This window comes from Etheostoma cragini, chromosome 2 (assembly GCF_013103735.1).
Source record: "Etheostoma cragini isolate CJK2018 chromosome 2, CSU_Ecrag_1.0, whole genome shotgun sequence".
In the NCBI taxonomy this organism is placed as follows: domain Eukaryota; kingdom Metazoa; phylum Chordata; class Actinopteri; order Perciformes; family Percidae; genus Etheostoma; species Etheostoma cragini.
Genome location: NC_048408.1, coordinates 19,874,860 through 19,896,655, shown reverse-complemented (window position 1 = coordinate 19,896,655; position 21,796 = coordinate 19,874,860). Strand labels below are relative to the sequence as shown.

Here is a 21,796-nt window from a genome sequence, read left to right as displayed (position 1 = left end):
AAATTTAAATCTGCTGTTTACCCACTCTGTTTGTGCATTAAATGTTATTTGAACAAATCAGTTATTTTCAGAAGTATATATTTTATGTATACGGTGTATATATATATTCATATATATATATATGTTTCTGTATCAATCAATGAATCATGATTCAATTTGGAGCATTTATTAGATAATGACAGGGGAATGTCAGGCAACAAAGGGGCACCCCATAGAGCTAGAATTTGATTTGGAATCACTGCTTTTTAACTTGATTTCTCCCAGCTGTATTCAGTGGCCAGTTTGTTTTCCACTGGTATAAATGAAAAGCTTTTTGTTCCCAACTCCCAGCGGAAGTTAAGTGTCCCTCCTGCTCCAGGAATTATGCATCCGTGGTAATCAAAGGAGCCTTGCTCCCTATGAGAGATCTGAGAGTGTGTTGGGTACCCGATGAAAAGATAGGGTAGGACCGAGGGAGGGAGTGCAGTCAACAGGTCATTCCGGTTTTTCTCTGCAAGGTGGATGTTTTGGCGGTGACACACCTGTTAACCTGTCTGGGAGGAGCTGCCAGCGTCAAACACTGTGCTGACGCGAGAGTGTGTTTGAGTGTGTTTGAGAAGAACCAAAGGGAGAGTAGAGACAGAGTGGGAGCCACAGGGTGAGGAAGACAGAGAGACAGAAGGAGTGAGAGACAGAAAGAGTGTTTTTTGTAGGATCTCTGCCTGACCCCTCCACAACCTCCAGGATGTTTAAGAAAAAAGAAACGAAGGACAGTACGCTCAAGGCCACGAGCAAGACCAGCAAGTGAGTTTCATCCAGGGGACTTTAATATAGAAAGAACGTGTGAATGAATGTGTGTTTGGTGACGCTTTATCTTGGTCATGTTACCCCTCCTCCTGTTCTTCCCCAGTCAAGGACTGTGTCATGTTTCCTGTGTTTGCTTTTGTCCTCTTTTTCTTTGCGTGATGTGGTTTCCTACCTGTTACATTATGGCTGGGTTGAAAGTTTGCTCAGGCAGGTTCTTTACTGGTTTCAAGGGCGGCAAGAGTTACATCAAGGTTAATCCAAAGTGATGGGGAAAGCTTAACAAGACGCTTGCGAGGCTGTAAACAGGGCCCTGATGTCAGGTTAACTTTGTAAACATGAGGTGGAACTATGGTCAAAACGTTTTTGCAACTAAGAGGTGAAAGTCAAAGTGAGAACATTCTGTTCCACCAGTTCCTTTTAACCTGCTTCTTCACTCAAACCCCCCAAAATAGGACTTTATTTGCCCGTTTGCACCAAATCTGAACCAACATTTAAACTTTTGACAGTGTTGTTGGGTATCATATTTCAATGTGCAAAAGACTATCGTCTGAGAAGTGAGTGTGATGTGGCTGCTCTGTGTCCCATCAGACTTGGTGGCTGTTTAAAACATAGATTTATGTGTCAGTAAAACCAAATTTGGCGGGTAGGTGTTCAAGGCTGCTTGCAGCTTGATTGAGAAAAGTTTTTAAAAAGGTTCATGTGATGTGTAATATGTCATTTGTTATCATTTGTAAAATGTGAAAAGAAAGATCTCACTACAGCAAAAGGAGGGTGATGAAACTCAGTCCTGTACTGATCTAAGATGTAGGGATTGATCCGGACAGGTTGTATCAGGGTTAGTACTGTAACCTTGGTTGAATTGAGTTGATTTAATTGAAATAATGGCTTTAAATACACTTTAACACACACACAGTATGTGACAGGAGAGAATCTGTAACTTTCTCGTCCCTGTCCGATGTCACCATGGTGACGTGGTTTCACAGGCAGGTGGTGACTAGGTGGTTTCACCTTGCCCCTGCCCTGGACATGTTGTCTGACTGCTGAGGTGTGATGAGGGCTATGCAGTCTGGACTGCTCAGCTGGTTCTTTTCTCTTATGTGGGCGTTGGTTCCCAACCGTATTTTACCGTGTGACACAAGAATGAAGAATGAATGACAAGACCGACAAATGATTATTTTCATTGTTGATTAATATTTGGATTAGTTTTTCAAATGATTAATCAATCACTTAGTTTAAGAAATGTCAGCAAATCCAGATTTTAATTTTCTACAATGCAATTCTTTGTTTTGTCTGACCAACAATCAAAAACACATGAATATTAACTTGTAAGACAACTTAAATGATAGAAAACAGGTAAACGCAGCCAATCCTGACATTTCAGACACTGAAACCAGCAAATATTTCGCATTTTTACTTTACACATATAGTTGGTTGATAATCCAACTAGTGTGTGTATGTGTGTGTGTGTGTGTGTGTGTGTGTGTGTGTGTGTGTGTGTGTGTGTTGTAAGCATGCGGGTGCTGGTAGCTGAGGGCGGATGCATGACGCCCGTTACCACTGATGTTAGTATCTTGTTCTGCAATCCGTCATTTACATCACAGCTCGCGCCACCGGTGACCCTGTGAATTTATAGAGACACTGAGTCTGTGACTGATGCTGGTATGCTGGTGAGAACTATCTGCATTCAAGGTCAAAGGTTCTCCTGCAGTATAGTGGACAGTTTTGGGGCAGAATGGAGCTTTTAATGTGCTAAGTCCCATTAAATAAAACTCCTCTTTCTGATGTGAGAGGTTCTGAACCTGCTAAACTTTGAGCTGCTTTCAACCTTTTCACCCCAAAATCCAACACAATTGCATTTCAAAATAGAATCTGTGAGCTGGGAGGAGATTTAATCGTTATAACTAAATCAGGGAGTGTTTGTGGTGCAAGATCTGTGATTTTACAACTAACTCAAAAAGGCAAGCCTGTCTGATTTATGTGGGCTATCCAGTTAGCCTACTTTCAAATCCAATCAGCCAAAGCTGCTAACTGTCGAGCTGTTCTATCAGTAATGACGAAAGGTTTACGTCCACTTGACAGATAAAGGAGACAACCCTCACTTCACTCTCACATTTCACACATTATGTCAACAGCCTCCCCACCTTCACATCATAGTAGATGAAAGATGTAATAAAATTAACTCGTAAAAGTAGCAGACACCATTAGAAAGGACAGTTGGTAAAAGCATGTAGATCAAGTTATCACACTGCTTTATCAATTCATGCTCTGTTGACTCTTGTGGGCCCTTGTCATCATGTCATTGGGGAAGTTGAGAAACGATTGTGTGTACTACGCGTGCTGTGTGTGTGTCTGTGTGACACATGCCTGTCTCCTGCTGAGTGAGCAGGAATAGGGAGGCCATTGTCAGAGCGGCTGCAGAACCTGATCAGCTCGCAGCTCAGTGAGTCAGTGCAGGCAGAGGAATACTGCATTCCTCTGTCGACATTAAAGACCTGTGCAAAACTGTCTTTATATGCTTAATTTCTCCCCACATTGCACTCCAAAGTAACTTTGGTTTGTGGGTCAATTAACCAGCAACGTCCTTACCAACATTTGTTGGTTCGTGTTACACATCAGCGTTATTTCAGAGGTTTAAATGCAGCCCTGTAACTAAACTCAGGGAGAAAAAAAAGAGTTCAACAAAGAAAATATCTTGTCATGGTCATTTTAAATGGTTTATGATACATCCGTAGTTTTTTTCGCAGCTGTGATTTCCCTTTTCCCAACTGATGTGAAGCTGATTTTGGAGCGCAAATGCCACATGTTATGAGGATGTTTCTCAGACTTAAAGGACATTACATGAGGAAAATAAGAGTAATTATCTACCCCTGGTGTTTTAGAGCACCTTGCAGGTGAATTAATGTGTGGTAAGAAATGTCAAAAACACACAGTAACATCTGGACTCGGTTTTTTATTTACCATCTCAAAATGGAGACATTGGACATTTGGACAGACACATTATGGAATAAATTAAGAAATGAAATCAGCAAGTTTCTCTTTAAATTTATGCAATGTTAATACCTGATTTATTGTGAGTGAGAGGACAGCGAAAACAACACTACTGAGTGAGTAGTTTCTGTTTGACCCCAAAGTTTACTGCAATCAAAAGTTTGCAAACTACTTTATTGTCCTTTAGGGTTTAAACTTGTTGGATCTTTCATCTGTTTGGAGAAGATTTGATTTATTTTGCATGCACCGTAATTGATCACTCACTCGTCATGCAGTTACCGCAAAGCCTCTTACACAAAAGTGTTAACATTAGATTCCAACATCCTCCTGTGTCGTCTTTATTCAAATCCTAATCTTCTAAATCCCACCTTTTATTTAGTTTATGGTTGTAGTTTATCTCTCATTGTCAGCCAGTAGAATCTCCACCTCCTTCGATTGTCTGTCTGAGACATTGCTTCCATTTCTCAGTGGCAAACAGTCACAGTCAGCAGGAATAGTTAGCATCAAGGAATGCTTTCTAGGTGGCTTGGAAGGTTAAAATAAGGATATTGGCGCTGACGCTACGAGGCCGTGCGTGATTGGTCAAGTTGTGTTTGATCTTGATATACAGGCATTGGGCAGATGATACAAAACATTGAAAAAGATAAATGGAAAACTGCCTCAGTGCAGATGTTTGATAGAGGAGATCTAAAAATGTGTTTTGTCCTTAGACCTCATTGTCTTAGAACGTGTGTGGGCTCTTCAAATCATATTAAAAGATGTTTCGTGAGGAGTGTCCAAAAAAAATATTTTACTTAGAAAAAGCATACTCTCTAAATTTGGGTTCATTGGGTTTTCAAGAGTGTACGTGTTCAAAACTTTGTCCAGTTTACTTAGAAAATGTTTCTTGTCTCTTAGCTTAGTCTACCCAAAGTCCATTTAAATTTAGAAGCAGTTTTGTTGTCAATATTTTATGGTAATGACTAAGAATGAAACATGTGGGCCAACTAAAAGGACATCCTACAGCTAGTGGGTGTCAATCCATTTGCAGAGCTGATTCTTGACAACACACAATCTGATCAGTGTTTTTGGCTTTATCTGTGCCCTTTTTTTGACTCCTTTTCCTAACCCTGCAGAACCCAGCCCAGCAGCTTGGACTTGCTGATCAAAAAGATGCAAAGTGATGCCGACACGGTGGAGAAAGACATCCTCCGGTCTGAAGAACTGCTGGTTGTGGTGAGAACACACACTCAAACTTAAGCAAAAATAACTTTTACTAGCAGCACTCTGTAAAAGTAATCACCCTAACTGTTGTCTACTTCCACTAGGACAATGAAAATAACAAGAAAGACCTGCCCTTCAAGCACCAGACTGAGATATCAGACAAGCTGGGAGAGGCTGAGGCTCTTCTTGAGGATCTCTTCATAGCTCTTGACCAAGCCAAGAAGAACAAGCACCCACAGGCCAGTGAGATAGAGAGCGAGTGAGTTGGGACATAGTAAATACAACACAAAGAATCACAGCTGCATAATGGAGAGAAGTGTGGAGTACCTTAGACCTTTTTTTGAAGATTTAAAAGACTGACAGCATGCAAGATGGGTTACAACTAAAACAATATTAGTTACAATGTTAAAATTAGTTGAAATTAAAAAAAGTTTCCTTTTAGGATTATTTGTTCATCAACTGTTATAGTTAAAATGTTTTTGTTGTTTTTAGTTACCAATGCTTTGCTCATATTATTTAGTCGGCATTTATTTGTATGATTATTTCAGAATGTATTTCAAACTTTGGGTATCAATAAATACTGAGTTATCTGTTTCTTTGTGTCTCATCTTCCCTCTGGTGACTCCAGTGTCCGCCGGCTCCATGAGCGCTGGTTGAAGGACTGCGCCGTCTACCGAGACATTTACGAGCAGGTTGACAATGTGTCGCTGATGCCCAGGATCGACTGGGGGCCTGTTTTAAACCAGAAGCAAGTATGTATCCTAACCCTTAACATTTGGGAGAGTCTGCTTAAAAACTCTAAAGATCTGAGATTGATGTTAATCTTTACAGGGTAATGTTGGCAGTATTTTATATGCTTCTGATTGTCAACTAATGCCATGAAAAGACCAAAACCAACAATGGTTCCAAGACTATGTAGGCCTATTGCCTGCATAGCCAAATCCAGACACATCTTGTTCCTCTGTGCCACAGAGCTCCATTGTTAACTGGGTGACATGTTACTTCATTACGATAAACTGGAGTTTATGTTGAATCCCATGTACATGGTCCTGCTGCTGTAAATACTTATTAGCCCGCCAAATGTGTATTAATCCGCTGCTGAAGATAGTCCCCAAGAACAGCACTTTTTATTCGTTTATTGTTATACCTGTTTTAGTGATGTTTGCTAAAAACTACAGCTGCCCAATGGTGGTAGGAAAATTACTAAGCTTTTTCTAAAGATGGAACTATATGTTTCTGAAATATCTTCTAAAGGTTTACATATTCAGGAGCAAATGAGCTTTGGGCAGATAGCCACAGACAGAACAGGGAAGTCAGAAAGTACTGAGAGACGTTGACTAGTTTATTTTGTTTCTTTATAGGATTGGTTGACAACAAGAATACTATAGAAAAAGATAACCTTATCCTTTAAACTTGTTGTAACACAATAGTACATAAAATGTTAATCTATACACAGTACATACCTGTTGCTTTCCTACAAACATCTAGCACTAGTTTTTAATGTATAAACTATGCTTTTCAGTCTCTACCTACCATGTCATAAACACGTAACCAGGGCGGAGCGTGCTATAAAACACAATTAACTAAAGAGTGCTCAGTCTTCAGGTGTGTTTGGTGGTTATTTTGTCTCTACACACCTTTAACTGTATTCTTCCGGTGTCTGTGCTCTCAGAAAATGGTGAACGTGGAGGAATATGGCCCCACCATGGCCGACCTGGAGAAGCAGGTCGCTGCTCACAACATCCTGCACAAAGAGATCGAGGCCTACAACTCGCAGCTCTGCGTCAGCTCTGCAGGCAGCAAGGTGAACATACATTACCAAAACACGTCTTATGGGTGTCTTTAGTTGAACTTTGAGCAATTTGTGTTCACCCCAGCAGCTGATCAAAAACATTTAAAGGCTTGCTTGCCTTCTTTAATCTTAATAAAAAACTTTTTTTTAGAAGTTTAATGGTATGGTGTTATCTTGTCTCTTAGGATAAATATGAAGAACTGAAGAAGCAGTACAACAATCTACTGGTGAGTTGTGTTTTATTTTTGACTTTTAGGATTAGGATTGCCTATGAAGACAATCAGTCAACGTGTATTGGGAGATCTTTGAGAAATCTCATCCCTTTCTCTTTAAAGTTACAACAAAATTACTATTTCCTTTTTGACCTTTAAGACACAAGTTTTTCTTTTGTCCGTGTATCAGAATTCATTCCTTGTTATAGCATCTTGTTTAATAAAACGTCCGAATGACAATACACATTTTGAGCTATTTGCTTCTTCTTCCTAACTGACCTAAAATTGTAATTTCAACAAGAAAAAAAAAACAACATAAATTGGGAAGCCAAAAACTTAACAAAAAATACTAATTGATTTTAACGTAAACATTTATACTTCTGGAACTTGTTTCAATGTTTATTAAGTTTTATTTAATTTCTCCTAGGACAACTCCAAGTGGCGTCGCCACTACTTAAACAGCCTGTACGAATACATGCAAGGCTGCAACAAGGAACTGGCCTTCCTTGGGGAAGAACAAAATAAGATCAAAAAGCAGGACTGGAGTGACCGCATGGTGGACCCACCTGACGTCCGCAGGCAGTATGAGGTAGGGAATGACGGGTTGTTAAAACAATTTAATTCAATTCAATTTTATTTTTAGTATCAATTCATAACAAGAGTTATCTCAAGACACTTTACAGACGGAGTAGGTCTAGACCACACTCTAAAATTTACAAGGACCCAACAGTTCTAGTCGTTTCCTCCAGAACAAGCAACAGTGTGACAGTAGAGAGGAAAAACTCCCTTTTAGGAAGAAACCTCGGACAGACCCAGGCTCTTGGTTTGCAGTAGTTCACAGCATAGCAGGGCACTGCATGGCATTATAAGGCACAGCAGAGCGTAGCATGGCAGCGCAGAGCGTAGCAGGATGTAACAGGGCATCGCAGAACTTGAAGCAGGACCACGGTGAACTCAGCACTCAGAACTAGCTGCAACTAGGGGTGCGCAATTATGGTCAAAAAGATAATCACGATTATTTTGACCAATATTGTGATCACGATTAATCCTCATGATTGTTTGTTGATTTTAACCAAAACATATTTTATTGTCACATAGGCTATTTATAACTGGTTTCACACTGCATAGATAATCAGCTGCAACACAATGAAAATTAGCTATCTGAAATTAACAGCATAGGATATATTTATATTTTTTAATGTATCTCTGAGAAAGCTCCTTCACGTGTTTTCAACAATAAGTGATTAAAAGAGCCAGGGAGAGAGGGGGGTTGCGATGTACGTACTCACAGAGAGACGGCTGACTCATTATGAATGGGTCCAGCACGGGTAAAATGGCGGGTCAGCAGAGTTACACACGTTGTGTGCATTTTTATGATATATGATATTCTGCCCATGGGTCACATCTCTGGCCCAGGTCCAGCAGTCTCTGTCTCACACGCTATTACTCTGCAAACTGAGTTGCATTCAATAACATCTTCTGTGTTTTTCGCCATGGCGGCCGAGATAGCAGAGGTACCAGCGGAAACAATGGTACAAATACAGGTTTGCCCCTCATACTAAACAATATACAGCTGTTTTAATAACAATTAAACTGTAGACAAATGTCAGAAGTGGACCGGCGGAGCAGCACGGAGACTAAGAGGAGCACTGGTGCACCCTAGAGCCCTGTGAGCTAAAGACACTCCCTAGCACCCTAGAGCCCTGTGAGCTAACAGACGCTAACTAGCACTGGTCACTGCTGTTGTCTGAAAAACAACACAGACGGGACAAAACGTTGTGTTTAATAGTAAACTGGTAAACCTTGAGTCCAACGTATGACCGACTGCCATCCAAACTGAGTTATTTGTTCTGCACCTGGATATAACAGTAAATAACCCAATATTGATTGTATCTCAAACAGAACTTTAAGAACAACAGCCTGCTGTCCCATGAGAGCGAGGTGAACAAACTCCAGGACGAAGGAGAAAGACTTATTGCACTGGAGCACCCTGCCAAAGACACAATAGAGGTAAGTCTCATGACCTAGAAGACATTGCTTTCAACAGCAAAAACAGTACTTTGAAGGCCAAAGTCTTGAACTTTAAAAAATGACATGAACTTTATCCTTTTACACTCATTTGAAAGCCTCTTAAATCCAAGTTAACTCATTACGTTGCATCTCCAGGCCCAGAGAGATGCGGTTCGAAACGAGTGGCAGAAATTCCTCAACATCTGCATTTGCCAAGAGACACACCTGGACAATGTGGAGGACTACAAAAGGGTAAATATGGGACCCCAAACACCACATTCTGCATTTAATCCAAGTTTTTGGGACAAAATGTGTACTTTTTTTCCTCTTGGTCATGCACTGTATACATTTCTCTGTAGGGTGACACATTCAGGTCGTAAACAAAAAACATGTTTTTGTGCTATTTTCCAGTACCAAATGGAGACTGAGCAGCTGTCCGAGATGCTGACCAAACTCAACAACAGCCTGGACCCCAAATCCATTAGCAAGAAGAGCAACTCAGAGACACTGCTGCAGCTCGAGGTAGAGAGGAAACCTAATGACTTATAGTTATTAATACAGAGACACAAGCAAGGACTGCAAGTTGATGCACATAAAAATTCAATTTGCACCTCCCTGTGGGGGAACAAAACTGTAACACACACTTCTCTCATTGGAGATGGTTATACGAAGAAGTAATGGTTTTTAGTTTTGAAGCATAAAAAGTACACATGGGACACATGGATTGTTATTATTATTATCATTTTTTTTTTTAATTATTATTATCATTAGCGTGTGCCTGTTTGAAACAGGCACATTGCTTGGTTTGTCTAAAACGCGGTGTAATTGGGTGAAGCTCGGCCACGGTTCATTTCAGCATGTCACATTTTTTATACTGTCACTATTTTATTTAATAAGTCATTAATTCATCCGTGGTCCCTTGCATATAGAATAGAACACAATAAACAATGTATGTGCCACATAATAAATATGTAAAAGATACTACAGTACACATCCACCAGTAAATAATGCCACATTCATTCTTTTAGTAGTTCCCCTGTTCAATTTCTTTTCATAAGTTTGTATATGTTTGTTTGCTTTTATTAAGCTGTGAATCTCATTACCTCCCCTTAATTTAAAGGAGGTCAATTCTTTAAAAGAAGTCGAGCTTAGTGCGTTTCTCCCACAGTTTACACTAAGATTTCTCAGGTATCCCAGAGTAATACATTATGTAATCTATTTGGATATTGTTTCGGAAACTCTAAGCACACAAAGTGCATTAAACTATTATTACAGATTATGAGTTTTAATTCTAAGAGGACGTTTTCTCTCTGTTTCCCACCAGGCCGAGGAGAAGGCTGTACAGAACAGCGAACAGTTGCTGGCAGACCTGAGGAAACGCAGCACCACTATCGCTCCTCTGAAGCTACGACGCAACCCCCCTAACAGACCCATCACAGTGGAGGCCCTGTGTGACTGGGACACAGATAAGGTGAAGCTTGTTAACTTTAAATTGTTGTGAACAGAGAAAAGGTAGAAACGATAGACAAACAACACATCCAAACTGATGTTCCTTGTCTAAACATTTTGAACATGTGTTTTATTTTTCGTTATCGTCCAGGGTTCTCTGGAAAGGGGCGAGAAGTTCACCCTGAAATCTAACTCAGATGAGAACTGGAACGTTACCTCCCCTAGTGGGGCAACAAAAACCTTCCCAGGAGTTTGCTTCCATATCGCTCCACCTGATCCAGAGGCCATTGACAAAGTGGACCTGTAAGTAATGCAAGGTTTTGTTATCATGCAGCTACAACAAATAAACATGTAAGTATAAGCCGGTTAAAAATGTTTCCATTTACCTTTTTTCAATTTATTAGGTTGGGTGGTGAACTGACAGACATCAAAAAGAGAAGAGCTGCTCTGGTGGCATCACTAAAGAATCAAAAATCCGAGGTCTCCAGGTCCCAACAATCAGGTCTGTAAATCCATCAATTACATCCTTAAAAATCCTAATTCTAAGCATCGTTGGTTTTATAAACCACAGTGATCATTTACGGCCAGTTGCACAAAAGCTTTTTCATTTTAGGGCTACAATTAAATGAAGCCATATTGTGGAAGTGATTGTTTATGAGAGTGAAACAAAAAAAAAAGAGAGTTGAGAACTGAAACAAAGTTTGGTCCCAGTAATTTATTTATACTTGCAGGTATAGGATAACAGTTTTACAGTGCACAGCAGCACAATGTCGAAAGTCTTTTTTGAGGTAGAAGAAAAAACTTGCTTATATACATCCTAGAGTGTAAGTAGCACCCCTTTGCTAACATGACTCAGCATTTCTGCCAAACAATCTTAACACAGGAGACAGTCTGGTGCCACTTCCCCTCTGCACACCATTCAGCCCGAGGTTGCAAATCCCTTTTATCTCAACTACCAAGGAGGGAAAGAATGTATAGGGAGAGATAGTTTACTGTGACCTTGTACCTTATCTTGTCCCATACGTAAAACAAAAGTCACACAAAAGATTTCAAGCTCCCCTTTTCATTTCAGCATGTGAGAATCAACCATAAAAAGAGGCAAAAACAAAAGATCATAATTAGAATGTAATTTTCCAAGTACATTAATCAATCCCTGTTTCCTTATTCAGCCCCAGTGTCTTCTGCCCCGCTGGATCCCAAAGCGGCAGCCCTGGCTCAGCAGCTAGACAATCTGGACAGGGACCTGGCCAGTGCTGAGAAGAACCTGCTAAGCCGCCTGCGAGCCCCGCTGAGCCGCACCGACCCGGCCGAAGATCTAGCCAAGAGGCTGAGGGAACAGGAGGTGGGAGGAATAAAATCACAGACAACTGTGGCAACTGTATTGTTCATTCAGTCTTTATTCATTGAAGTTAAGATTGTTATTGACTATTATTTTGTTTTTAACGGCTTAATTCTTTATGTCAACTCTTTAGATTTAGGTTAAATACCACTAATTTGCCCAATGTCATAAACCATGTGTCTTTTTAAGCATCCACGGATGCCCTGGTTGTTAATATTGTAAAAACTATGCAAAAGCTTCTAAAACTTGTGTGAAGTGTTTATTTTTTGAGTTTATAGTTTAAACAAGGAGGAATTCTAGATGATTTGATGTATGATATTTAACCCTATAATATATGAGTGCAAGTATCTGAAGTATTTACATTTGTCCCTTATAGGAAGCTGCCAGGGCTCTGCAGGCTCTGGAGAAGCAGAAGCTGGCAGCTCAGGCTGACCTGCAGCCCCTGCTGTCCAAAAATGCCAGCAGTACCTCTTCTGCACTACCGCTCAAACTGAGTTCTGCCAACAACAAGCAGGACCGCATCGCAGCACTTTCTGACCTCTACACCAAGAAGTAAGTGCGTGTTTTGTTTGGGAAGTCTGCAGCAACATTATAAAGGGTTTTGTACACAGTGAAACTATGATTGTCCTTGTTTTAAAATGGCAAATGCAAAAATAATTTCCTCCAAGAACAAAATCAATGATTAAAAAAAAAACATCAGCACCTGTAATTCTGTCTCTTTGTCGAGCTGTGCTACTGCACTAAATAACCTCAGTAAACTTATAATTACATTCACTTTTTTTTTTCAGAGCGAATGCATCTCTCAGCCTGGAGAGACAGATTAAGAAGGTGGACGGCCTTGTCTCTGGGTTTGAGAAAAACCTGAGTGAAGATGGTTCAATCCCTGATGGGCCAAGTGCAATCCAAGCCCGCACTGAGGACATTCAGGTGAGAAAGTCTGCATTTAAAATTGTACCTCTACCACATAAAAGGCAGTTCTCTTTTTCATAGATTCGACTTAACCTGGACAGATTTTATATCATGTCTCCCTTGCTGTATTCAGTACCAGCGAAGGTCTGTGATAGCAGCTCAGGATGACATGAAGAAGCTGAGTCAGGATCTGGAGACCACAGAGCAGCTGTGCAGTTCTCTGCAGCAGGGCTACCAGGAGTACTGCCCTGACATAAGGCGCCAGAAAACAGAGGTCAAGCAGCTGCAGACCCGCTATGGTAATGTAGCCAACCAGCTGAAGGAGAGGTGAGAATCAGACTGTGATCAAATCAGGTCAAATCAGATTGGGATCCCCACAGGAAATCTAAATAAATTATGATTAAAAGGATAGGAACGAACAAAAAGAAAAAACCTATGCAGTAGGCTATATGAAAAAAAGATTTTCTCCAATATTTGATTTATTTGATTTGTAAAAATCCAGACAGTTTTGTCTCTTCAACTCTATACAAAGCATTCAAATGAACAACGTGGATACACTTTGAGTTTGCATGCACTGTAGTGTATACAACTTTACTTCTATGCATAGTCTCAAACATACACTATTCATGAATTGAGATGTAGCAGTACTAACTGATACAATGTGGTCAGGCAAAGGTTTGTTCTATTGATACCACAGATATAAAAATGACAATAGGAAAAGAAAAGAAAACAATCCCTATGACTGTGAAAGTACCATGATGCAGAGCCTTTAAAAATTCAGTTGTTTTATTTTATGTCATATCAATAAATTCTCTCAGAGAAAACCTCTTACAAGAAGCTGCAATCAAGAACCAGGAGTTCCAGAGCACGTCCAAATCCTTGAAGTCCTTCTTGGACAACCTGCCGCAAAACCAGGTTAACTTCAAAGATGACCTGTCTCAGGTCACTGCCAGGCAGAGCTCCCAAGAGGTAAGGCTGTGATTTACAGTATGTACACCTATGCTTTGCTCTATGTAAATCTGTAATTAAGAAAATCTAATAGTATTAAATGATAGAGGATATTAATAACTCACAGTGATTAACATGTGTTAAACGTTTTACCACAGAGAGTGATGGATGACCTGAAAAGGAAGGGAGATGACATGGACAGAGTGACTGACCTGTCTCAAGACCTGCAGAGTCTACTCAATGTAAGACTCAAACTAATTAAAATGCAATGCCATGACATATTAGCAGGAGAGTGTATTGGTGATTCTAAGCATTACACACAGGTAGTATTTTTCCCCCAAACAAAACGTTTGCAAATAGTCCACAAATGGGAAAACCAGCATACCTGATTAACTGAATGTATGATTGTGTGCTCAAAGCCTAATTATTCACATCTGTGCAGGAATACGAGGCCAATGTCTACAAATACAACAGTACACTTGAGGATGCTGGAGCCACTATTTCCACAACACCCTCTATGCTCACACTGGCTGACGCTGTTCAGAAAGAGGTAAAATTAAATCTCCTACATTTTAAAATAATGTAAATTTGTTACATTTATTAAAAGATCAAGGTTGCTGATGGTTTGTGGATCTCTTGTTTATTACAGGAAAAGAATCTGGTCAACCGTTACGCTCAAGCAACAGCTGAAAACACCCAACGCCAAAAACAGTTGGGCCTGGCTAAGAATCTCATTTCACAAGTAAGAAAACAGGTCATGAATAAGAAGCATCATTTATATGACCTCTTAACAATAAAACATGGTTTCCGTATAACTACCTAAAGGTATGTCACACAACATAACTGGACAACTTATTGTCATTTAATTAATTTGCTTTTCCTGCTGCAGACTGAGGAGAAAGTCGAAATGGTGGCACAGCAACAAGTGCAGCTCCAAAGCCAGCAAAAGAATTCTTTTGAGCTAAGCAGTCTTTTAAAAGAGCTGGATGAAGAAAAGGAGAGGAAAGCTCATGCCGAGGCAGACCTGAGAACCTTTAAAGATAGAATGATGTCACTGAAGAGTCGCAGAGGAGTGGAGCGCCTTGAGGAGAAAGAAGTACTGCAGTATTACCGCGATCCAAAACTGGAAAGAGATTTAGCTGATCTGCGGAACACACTGCATGAAGAGTCCCTGAGGCGTAGCACCTTCCACACTGAGATTGAGGTGTTTAACAAAAAAATCACCATCCTTGAGGAAACCATCAAATCCAATAAACCCAAACTGCTGACCAGAGAGGTGACAGAGTTTGAGAGAGATCCCCAGCTGGACATAGAGGCCACTAAGATCAGAGAAGAGATAGCAAGGATGAGAGATGAAATTCGACTGAGAGATGGGGAACATATCCAGATGAAGACAGAAGTCCAGATTCTTGCGCAGAAGAGACCAACCATCAAAGAGAGGGTGGTGAAGAAGGAAGTGCTGAAAGTGGAACAGGACCCGCAGATGTTGAGAGCAGTGCAAACATTTGACACAGAAATTTCTAAGGAGAACAACCAAATCAAGCTCATCAATGATGAAATCTTCCAGACAAGGAGCCAGATTAATGCACTTGAGCGATTGATTCCAAACATTAAGCCTAAAATCATCACTAAGGAAGTGAAAAAGATTGAACAAGACCCTGACCTCATAGCTGACTCTAAGAGGATTCGAACAAGCATAGAGGAAGAGAGGATTGAAAACAACTCGTTGTCCAAAGAGGTGATGGAGCTCCACAGCCGCTACCAAGAAGTTAAAAGCTGGAAATCAAAAATTGAGGTGAAGGAAATTGTTAATGAGATATACCGGATAGACCCGAGCACAGAGGTGGAGATAATGCGGCTCAGGAAAGACATACAAGACACCAATAAGCATCGCTCTGATCTGGAGAGGGACATCACCGAGGTCACAACAAATGTGAATATTATTCGTTCTGAGAAGCCAAAGGTAGAGATAAAAGAAGTTTTACAAGAAGTGGTTAAGGAGGAAAGAAGCCCTGAAAATCAGAGAGAGATTCAAAGGCTAAATGATCAGGTGAACCATTTACACACAACTTACAACTCCCTCCTAGACCAGGTGAGTCTGCTCAGGAGAGAAAGAGATGAATGGAAGACTGAAAAGTCCAAGATTGAGACGAAAGTCATCACCAGAGAAGTCATCAAGTATGAACCTGATCCTCTGCTGGAGAAAGAGGCTGATCGCTTGAGAAGAGATGTGAGGGAGGGGGCCCAGCTGCGACGCAGCATTGAGGAGATGGTTTTTGATCTGCAAAACAAATACATCCTGTTGGAGAGACAGAAGCCTGAGGAGAAAGTGGTTGTGAAAGAGGTTTTGCGTTTAGAGAAGGACCCAAGGCAGATGGTCGAGCATGATAGGCTCAGCAGGAAACTAGATGAGGAAGTACAGGCCCGCCGTCAGGTAGACCTAGAGTTGCAGCAGCTAAGAACAAAGGTGGAAGAGCAAGAGAGAATCCTCAGAGAGAGTGATGAGCGCCAAAAGAGGATTCAAGCCGAATTTGAACTTGGAGAGATCCGACATCGCATCACACAGCTGGAAAATGCCCCACCCCCTGTTGAGGAAAGTATTGTTGTCGAGGAGGTGCTGAAGGTTGAAAGAGACCCAAAACTGGAGAGGATGACAAACGGCCTTCGGTCAGACTTGGACAAGGAAACCAGCGATATGCTGCGTCTCCAGAGAGACATCCGTAACATCACCCTAAAGATTGAGATCCTGCAGAGGGAGAAGTCTGGTGAGAGGACAGTGTACAAAGAGGTTGTCCGTGTCGAGAAAGACCAGGCTGTCGAAGCCGAGAGGGATCGCCTGAGGGAACAGGTGTCTCAGCATAAATTTACCAGACAGGACTTGGAAGACAAAATCCGACGTCTCAATGAAAAAATCAACCTTCTGATGGGCAGCAAATCCAGCTCTTCAAGAGAAGAAACTTCCCTTACTTTGAAAAGAGATGCCTTACAGAGGGAGAACGAGAACCTCACTCGGGAGCTCAGGACATTCGAGGCCTCAAGACACGACATCAGCTTGTCTTTCCAGCAGCAGAGCAGACTAATGAGTGAGAGAACACAGATGAGCAAGCAGATGAGCCTTAAAATGGAGTCTGGCACTCAGCGTCTGGAGAGGGAGATCCTGGACGAAAAAGACAAGATCCATCAACGAGACAGCATCATCCGGGAGCTTCTGGCAAATGTGCAGAAAGAGGAGCAGGCAGAGACGAGGACCAAAGAGACCAACGTCTCCACCAAAATCACCATTCTGGATCCAGAAACAGGCAAAGACATGTCCCCTTACAATGCCTACCTCCAGGGCCTGATTGATCGTCAACAGTACATTCATCTGCAGGAGCTGGAGTGTGACTGGGAGGAAATTACTTCCCTTGGACCAGATGGGGAGACATCTTTACTGCAGGATCGCAAGAGTGGAAAGCAATACTCCATCAAAGAAGCCCTGAAGCAAGGCCGGCTGACGGAGAATGATCTACAACAATACAAAAAAGGCAAGATTCCCATCTCAGAGTTTGCCTTGCTGGTTGCGGGTGACAATAACAAGCACCAGTTCAACTCAATCATCCCCAAGTCCACCACCACACAAATGAAAACAGCCCCTTTACACCACTCCACTGCTCAAGAAATCTACCCAGTTGCTGGAATAATGGATACAAACACTGACACCTGCTTTACAATACGCAGCGCCACCCTGCGTAAACTGATCGACCCCACCACGGCCCAAAAACTTCTGGAGGCTCAGGCATCAACAGGCGGCATCATTGACATCAGCAATAATCAGAGATACACAGTTCACAAGGCAGCAACCAGGGGCCTCATTGAGGACAGTCAACTCCAGAGACTACTCAATGCACAAAAGGCCTTCACTGGCGTTGAAGACCCCATGACCAAAGAGTGTTTGTCCGTGGGAGAAGCTGTCCAGAAAGGATGGATGCCAAAGGACACTGCCCATCCCTACATGGAGGCACAGCATCTGACGGGAGGGCTTGTCAATCCCAAAACCGGGCGCAGAGTGAGCATCTTTGATGCCATTGGGGCCAAAATGATCGACAGCACAATGTTGAGAGAGCTGCAGGCCGAGACAACCTACATCAAGGATATTGTAGACCCGATCACAAAGGAGAAGATCAGCTACAAACAAGCTCTGGATCGCTGTAAGAAAGACCCAATATCAGGCTTACCAATGCTGCCTTCCTCCTCCAAAGAGTCTGGTTACAACTCTACTGCAAGATATGCCAAGTTCTAGATATGTTTACAACATAGTTGGAGTTATCTGTTCTGTGGAGTGATGTGGGTGGTAAAACTACTACTACTGTACTATTAATTATTGGGAAATCCATACATTAATTACAATGTACATTTTGACTCAGGAAAAGTCTTCTACTGCAACGCTTGTCTAGCCAAAATGATTGCTGCTGTGTTGCCTTTGTTTACCAAACATGTCTGAGGTGGCATATGCTTTTTTGATTTCGTTTAAAAAAAGAGAATTTAATGCAGTGTATCTTTAATATTATTGTGTTATTAGGGAAACTGGGACATGGTGCAATGCTATTTACAAAAATTAATTTGATTCTGTATTACTCATAGGCTATCCTTGACACTGTTGACTGTAAACTCGATTTTGTTTGATACATTATGAAGAATTAAACATCAATAAATTTAAATTATGATGGTTAAAGAGAGTGGCCTACCTCCCTTTTTAATGGAAGCTTCCCATTGTATTCCCCTGTCCAGTCCCAAGTGTGTCAGGAGATAGGTTTTGTTCCTCAACTGATATCAAATGACAAATAATGGGCAACACTCCACCCAGAGTACACAAGCATGCTGGTTGCAAATATAATCTGTAGATATTTTCAAGGATGCATCTATTCTTTAATATAGTGGTTCCTGAACCGTGATAGCCATGATATTTCGAAGGGGTTATCAGATGACTACATGGATGAGAAAGGAAAAGAAAATGTTTATGCTAACTACTTTTTTTTAATAAGGCCCCTAAACATCCTTCAAATTAAAATGTAAAAGTGGGAGAAAATACCATCATGATTTTTGACCACACCAGGGCTGCAGTTATTTTTGTTAATTGGTCTATAAAATTTAAGAAAAAAAAAAAACATCTGAATTTATCCAAACTGACATCCTCACCGCAAATTTATACAGTCCTTATCAATCACCAAAACACCGAGCTTGTTTTGTCTGGTTGTCAAACAGGTTGTGCTATCACGACAAAGAAAGAAAAGCAGCATAAAGAAGCTAGAACAAGTTAATATATGACATTTTTTGCAAGGCAAATGAGAGCAATAATTTATCATCTATCAAAATTGTTCCTTGTTGATGGACTAGTTGACTAATACACAAATAGTTTAAAATCTGGTCCACATAAAGGCCATAATCTGATGAGGGATCACAAGTCAAATAGTTTAAATCAGTTTTAGCATACAGCCCAGGACGTATAAAGCTCACTCATTATTAGATCATGCATTACATACTGTTCATATTAAATATAAACACAATAAGAGTTGTAAATTCAGAAGTTTTTTTTTCTTAACCCCTTGAAAACATAATCCTAACATGTGGTTGAGATACCAGACAGCGCTTTCAATAGTTTTATATGTAAGATTATTTTCAATTGTATGGTTGTAACATGTTTCATAGTTCAATTCAAAAGAATTAAATGTTAATTCTGCTAATGGAGCTTCAGTGCAAGTCCTTATCTATGTAAAAGCCAAAACTATAGCCAAAACGTTTCTAATAGATAACCTAATAGTCATCTTTTAAATTGTCCGTCACAACAACAACGTACAAAGAATAGATTTATACATCTGTGTAAAATTTAAAACCTTTGCCATTTTAATATGAGTGGAATATAGTTTGTTTTTTGTAATTCTTTACTTAGTCTTTATTCCATGACCCATACACGAAATATCTGTTGTAACAATTTTTAAAGCATTTTCGAAAGATATCAGACCACAAAGTACATAAATAATGTTGACACTGGTAACACCCACCATATGAAAGGGTAGCACTGAAAAAACATAATTTCTCAACACAGAGACATGGCTAAAATGTGTACCATATTCATAGGCCAAAACATCTGCTATTAATTCTTCATTGACCAAATATGAAGCCTTGATGTCAATCCGTTCATTTGGGACCTTAATTGTCAAATGGCAAACCCCAGTACTAATAAACTTTTATGGTCAGAGGTAGACCAGATAGTCATATAAACCGTCTTTTAGAGTTAACCAGACGGTCTTAACTTGAGCTCACACAACAGTACTCAACTGAAACTTGGCAAACAGCTTCAGGAAGCAGCACTGTAGTTCTGATAGTCAACGAGCACCCTGGAAAACGTGGGAGACCCTGATCAGGTTTCATGTGCAGGGAGTGTACCATCACCCTGTTTGCACTCCCTCTCCCCAAAGAAGCTCCTTTGCTCATTGATGGCTTTCTGTAGAAGTGCAACGTTTACACCATCAACGCAGTTCAGCACACGGGCACGCACCATCACACCAACCCCTGTAATAAGAGGAGAAGACGCAGATAAAGTACTGGGTGTATTTAAATGAGCACAGAGATTAAGATGTTTTAATATGAATGTGAGTGAAATGTAAAAAGAGGCAAGCAAACACAGGTATGTATAGGGTTAAATAGTGTGTGGAATGTGATTTCTTAGTTTTATTTCAACCACCATAAATTAATAACCAGATTGCTGTTTAATACAATGTTTTATTTTATCTTTATACTGAATCTTGTGAGGGTGGATAAGCCTCTGTGATTTTAGTGAAGATTATTTCAATCTTTTTCTGCATTAGGATATGCATAGTCAGCTCAAAAGAAAGTTGTGACAGCACTTAAAAAACAAATTTTAAACTAATCATATTTGTATGATATATTTGGTGCACGGTTTTCACATCTGGCATTACTACTTAGATAGCCACAGGAATAACAGGAAACGGTGTTTTGAAAATCTGAATTAGTGATTTATCATGCCCTGGTCACAACAGATCAGAAATACTTTCCTTACCCTCAGCTTTTTCAATCTCACCCAGAACTAAGTATTGGGCCCCAATTATTGAGTGAAAAGGCTCCACAAACAAGGTGTGGACAGCCACGTGGTGCTCTTTAGAAGCATGCTGTGCTGACAGTGTAGCTCTGGACTGCTCAGGCAGATAGCAGACCAGTCTGGAAAATAGAACAGGAAGGTGTCCATGTCAGCCAAGATACAATTTAATCTTTATTTATGGTGTATTCATTTTTATTTATTTATTTATCTGGCAGCTACATTCATTAGTTACATATAATCATCTTATGATGCATTATCACAGATTAAACTTCCCATCAGTATATAAAAAAATAGCTCACATTGAACATTAAATGCTGCTCTCATGCTAATGCTATGTTAATAATAATTCAATGATATTATGAATAATAATATAATACTGAAAGGAGCTCTACTGCTGCATAGATAGTACTTTAACTTATTGAACTTCTACTTTTACTTAAGTAGATTTTTAAGGCAGGACATCCAACATTACATTCTGTGGGTAATATAATTTATGATTCTAAAATGGCCCATTCTGCATAATGAGTATATAAAATGTGTGTACCTTAAGTATAATTTGATGCCAATATGTTTGTACTTTAAACATGTTGTATGAGAACGTTACTAAGCATTACTAGTTGCTACTGCCACTGCAGTTCGAAAACATAAATAAACATTTTGTACGTTGACTTGTCAAATGTTACTTCCGGTCACTGTTTATATTTTCATAAAGCAGAATTGTTTTGTATCAAAATAGCAAACCAAACATAATATCACAGACTATGATAAGTGTTTAAGCGGTGTCGGACAGTTTTGACCTTAGAAAGTGACAGAATTGTTGTGAATCCAAACTGTTGTGAAAACCAACCTGCCAAATACTCTCACTGAATCTCCTTCCTGCACTGCTCCAGAGTTTATTTCCCAGGGAAAATGAAAAACTGCAGCTGCGGGAAGCATCGTGGGGAAAAAAACATGGACGTATTAAGAGAATAGTGAAACACAGTGAAATATTTGAATAACGTAAGTAAAGCGCTGTTGACGATGTCTGTCTTTGGTTTTTACGTTCCCCGCGATGGATATACGGT

At 40.3% G+C, this 21,796-nt stretch overlaps 2 protein-coding genes across 2 annotated transcripts; one reads left to right on the top strand and one right to left on the bottom strand.

Annotated features, from left to right (window-relative positions):
• Positions 1-527: 527 nt before the first annotated feature.
• Positions 528-18,526, top strand: evpla (envoplakin a). The gene is made up of 22 exons (XM_034891917.1): positions 528-783; positions 4,890-4,989; positions 5,082-5,236; positions 5,606-5,729; positions 6,650-6,781; positions 6,955-6,996; positions 7,409-7,570; positions 8,884-8,991; positions 9,148-9,243; positions 9,403-9,513; positions 10,316-10,462; positions 10,592-10,743; positions 10,845-10,942; positions 11,610-11,782; positions 12,156-12,331; positions 12,568-12,706; positions 12,822-13,015; positions 13,507-13,657; positions 13,795-13,878; positions 14,079-14,186; positions 14,286-14,378; positions 14,526-18,526. The coding sequence occupies exons 1-22, from the start codon at positions 725-727 to the stop codon at positions 17,913-17,915; spliced, it is 5,994 nt and encodes a 1,997-aa protein (XP_034747808.1). The 5' UTR covers positions 528-724; the 3' UTR covers positions 17,916-18,526.
• Positions 18,527-19,293: 767 nt separating this feature from the next.
• Positions 19,294-21,773, bottom strand: ten1 (TEN1 subunit of CST complex). Its single transcript, XM_034899224.1, has 3 exons — positions 21,580-21,773; positions 20,694-20,851; positions 19,294-20,185 (listed from the first exon to the last, which is right to left on the bottom strand). Exons 1-3 carry the CDS (start codon positions 21,666-21,668, stop codon positions 20,034-20,036), a joined length of 399 nt encoding a protein of 132 aa, XP_034755115.1. The 5' UTR covers positions 21,669-21,773; the 3' UTR covers positions 19,294-20,033.
• Between the last annotated feature and the right edge of the window lie 23 nt (positions 21,774-21,796).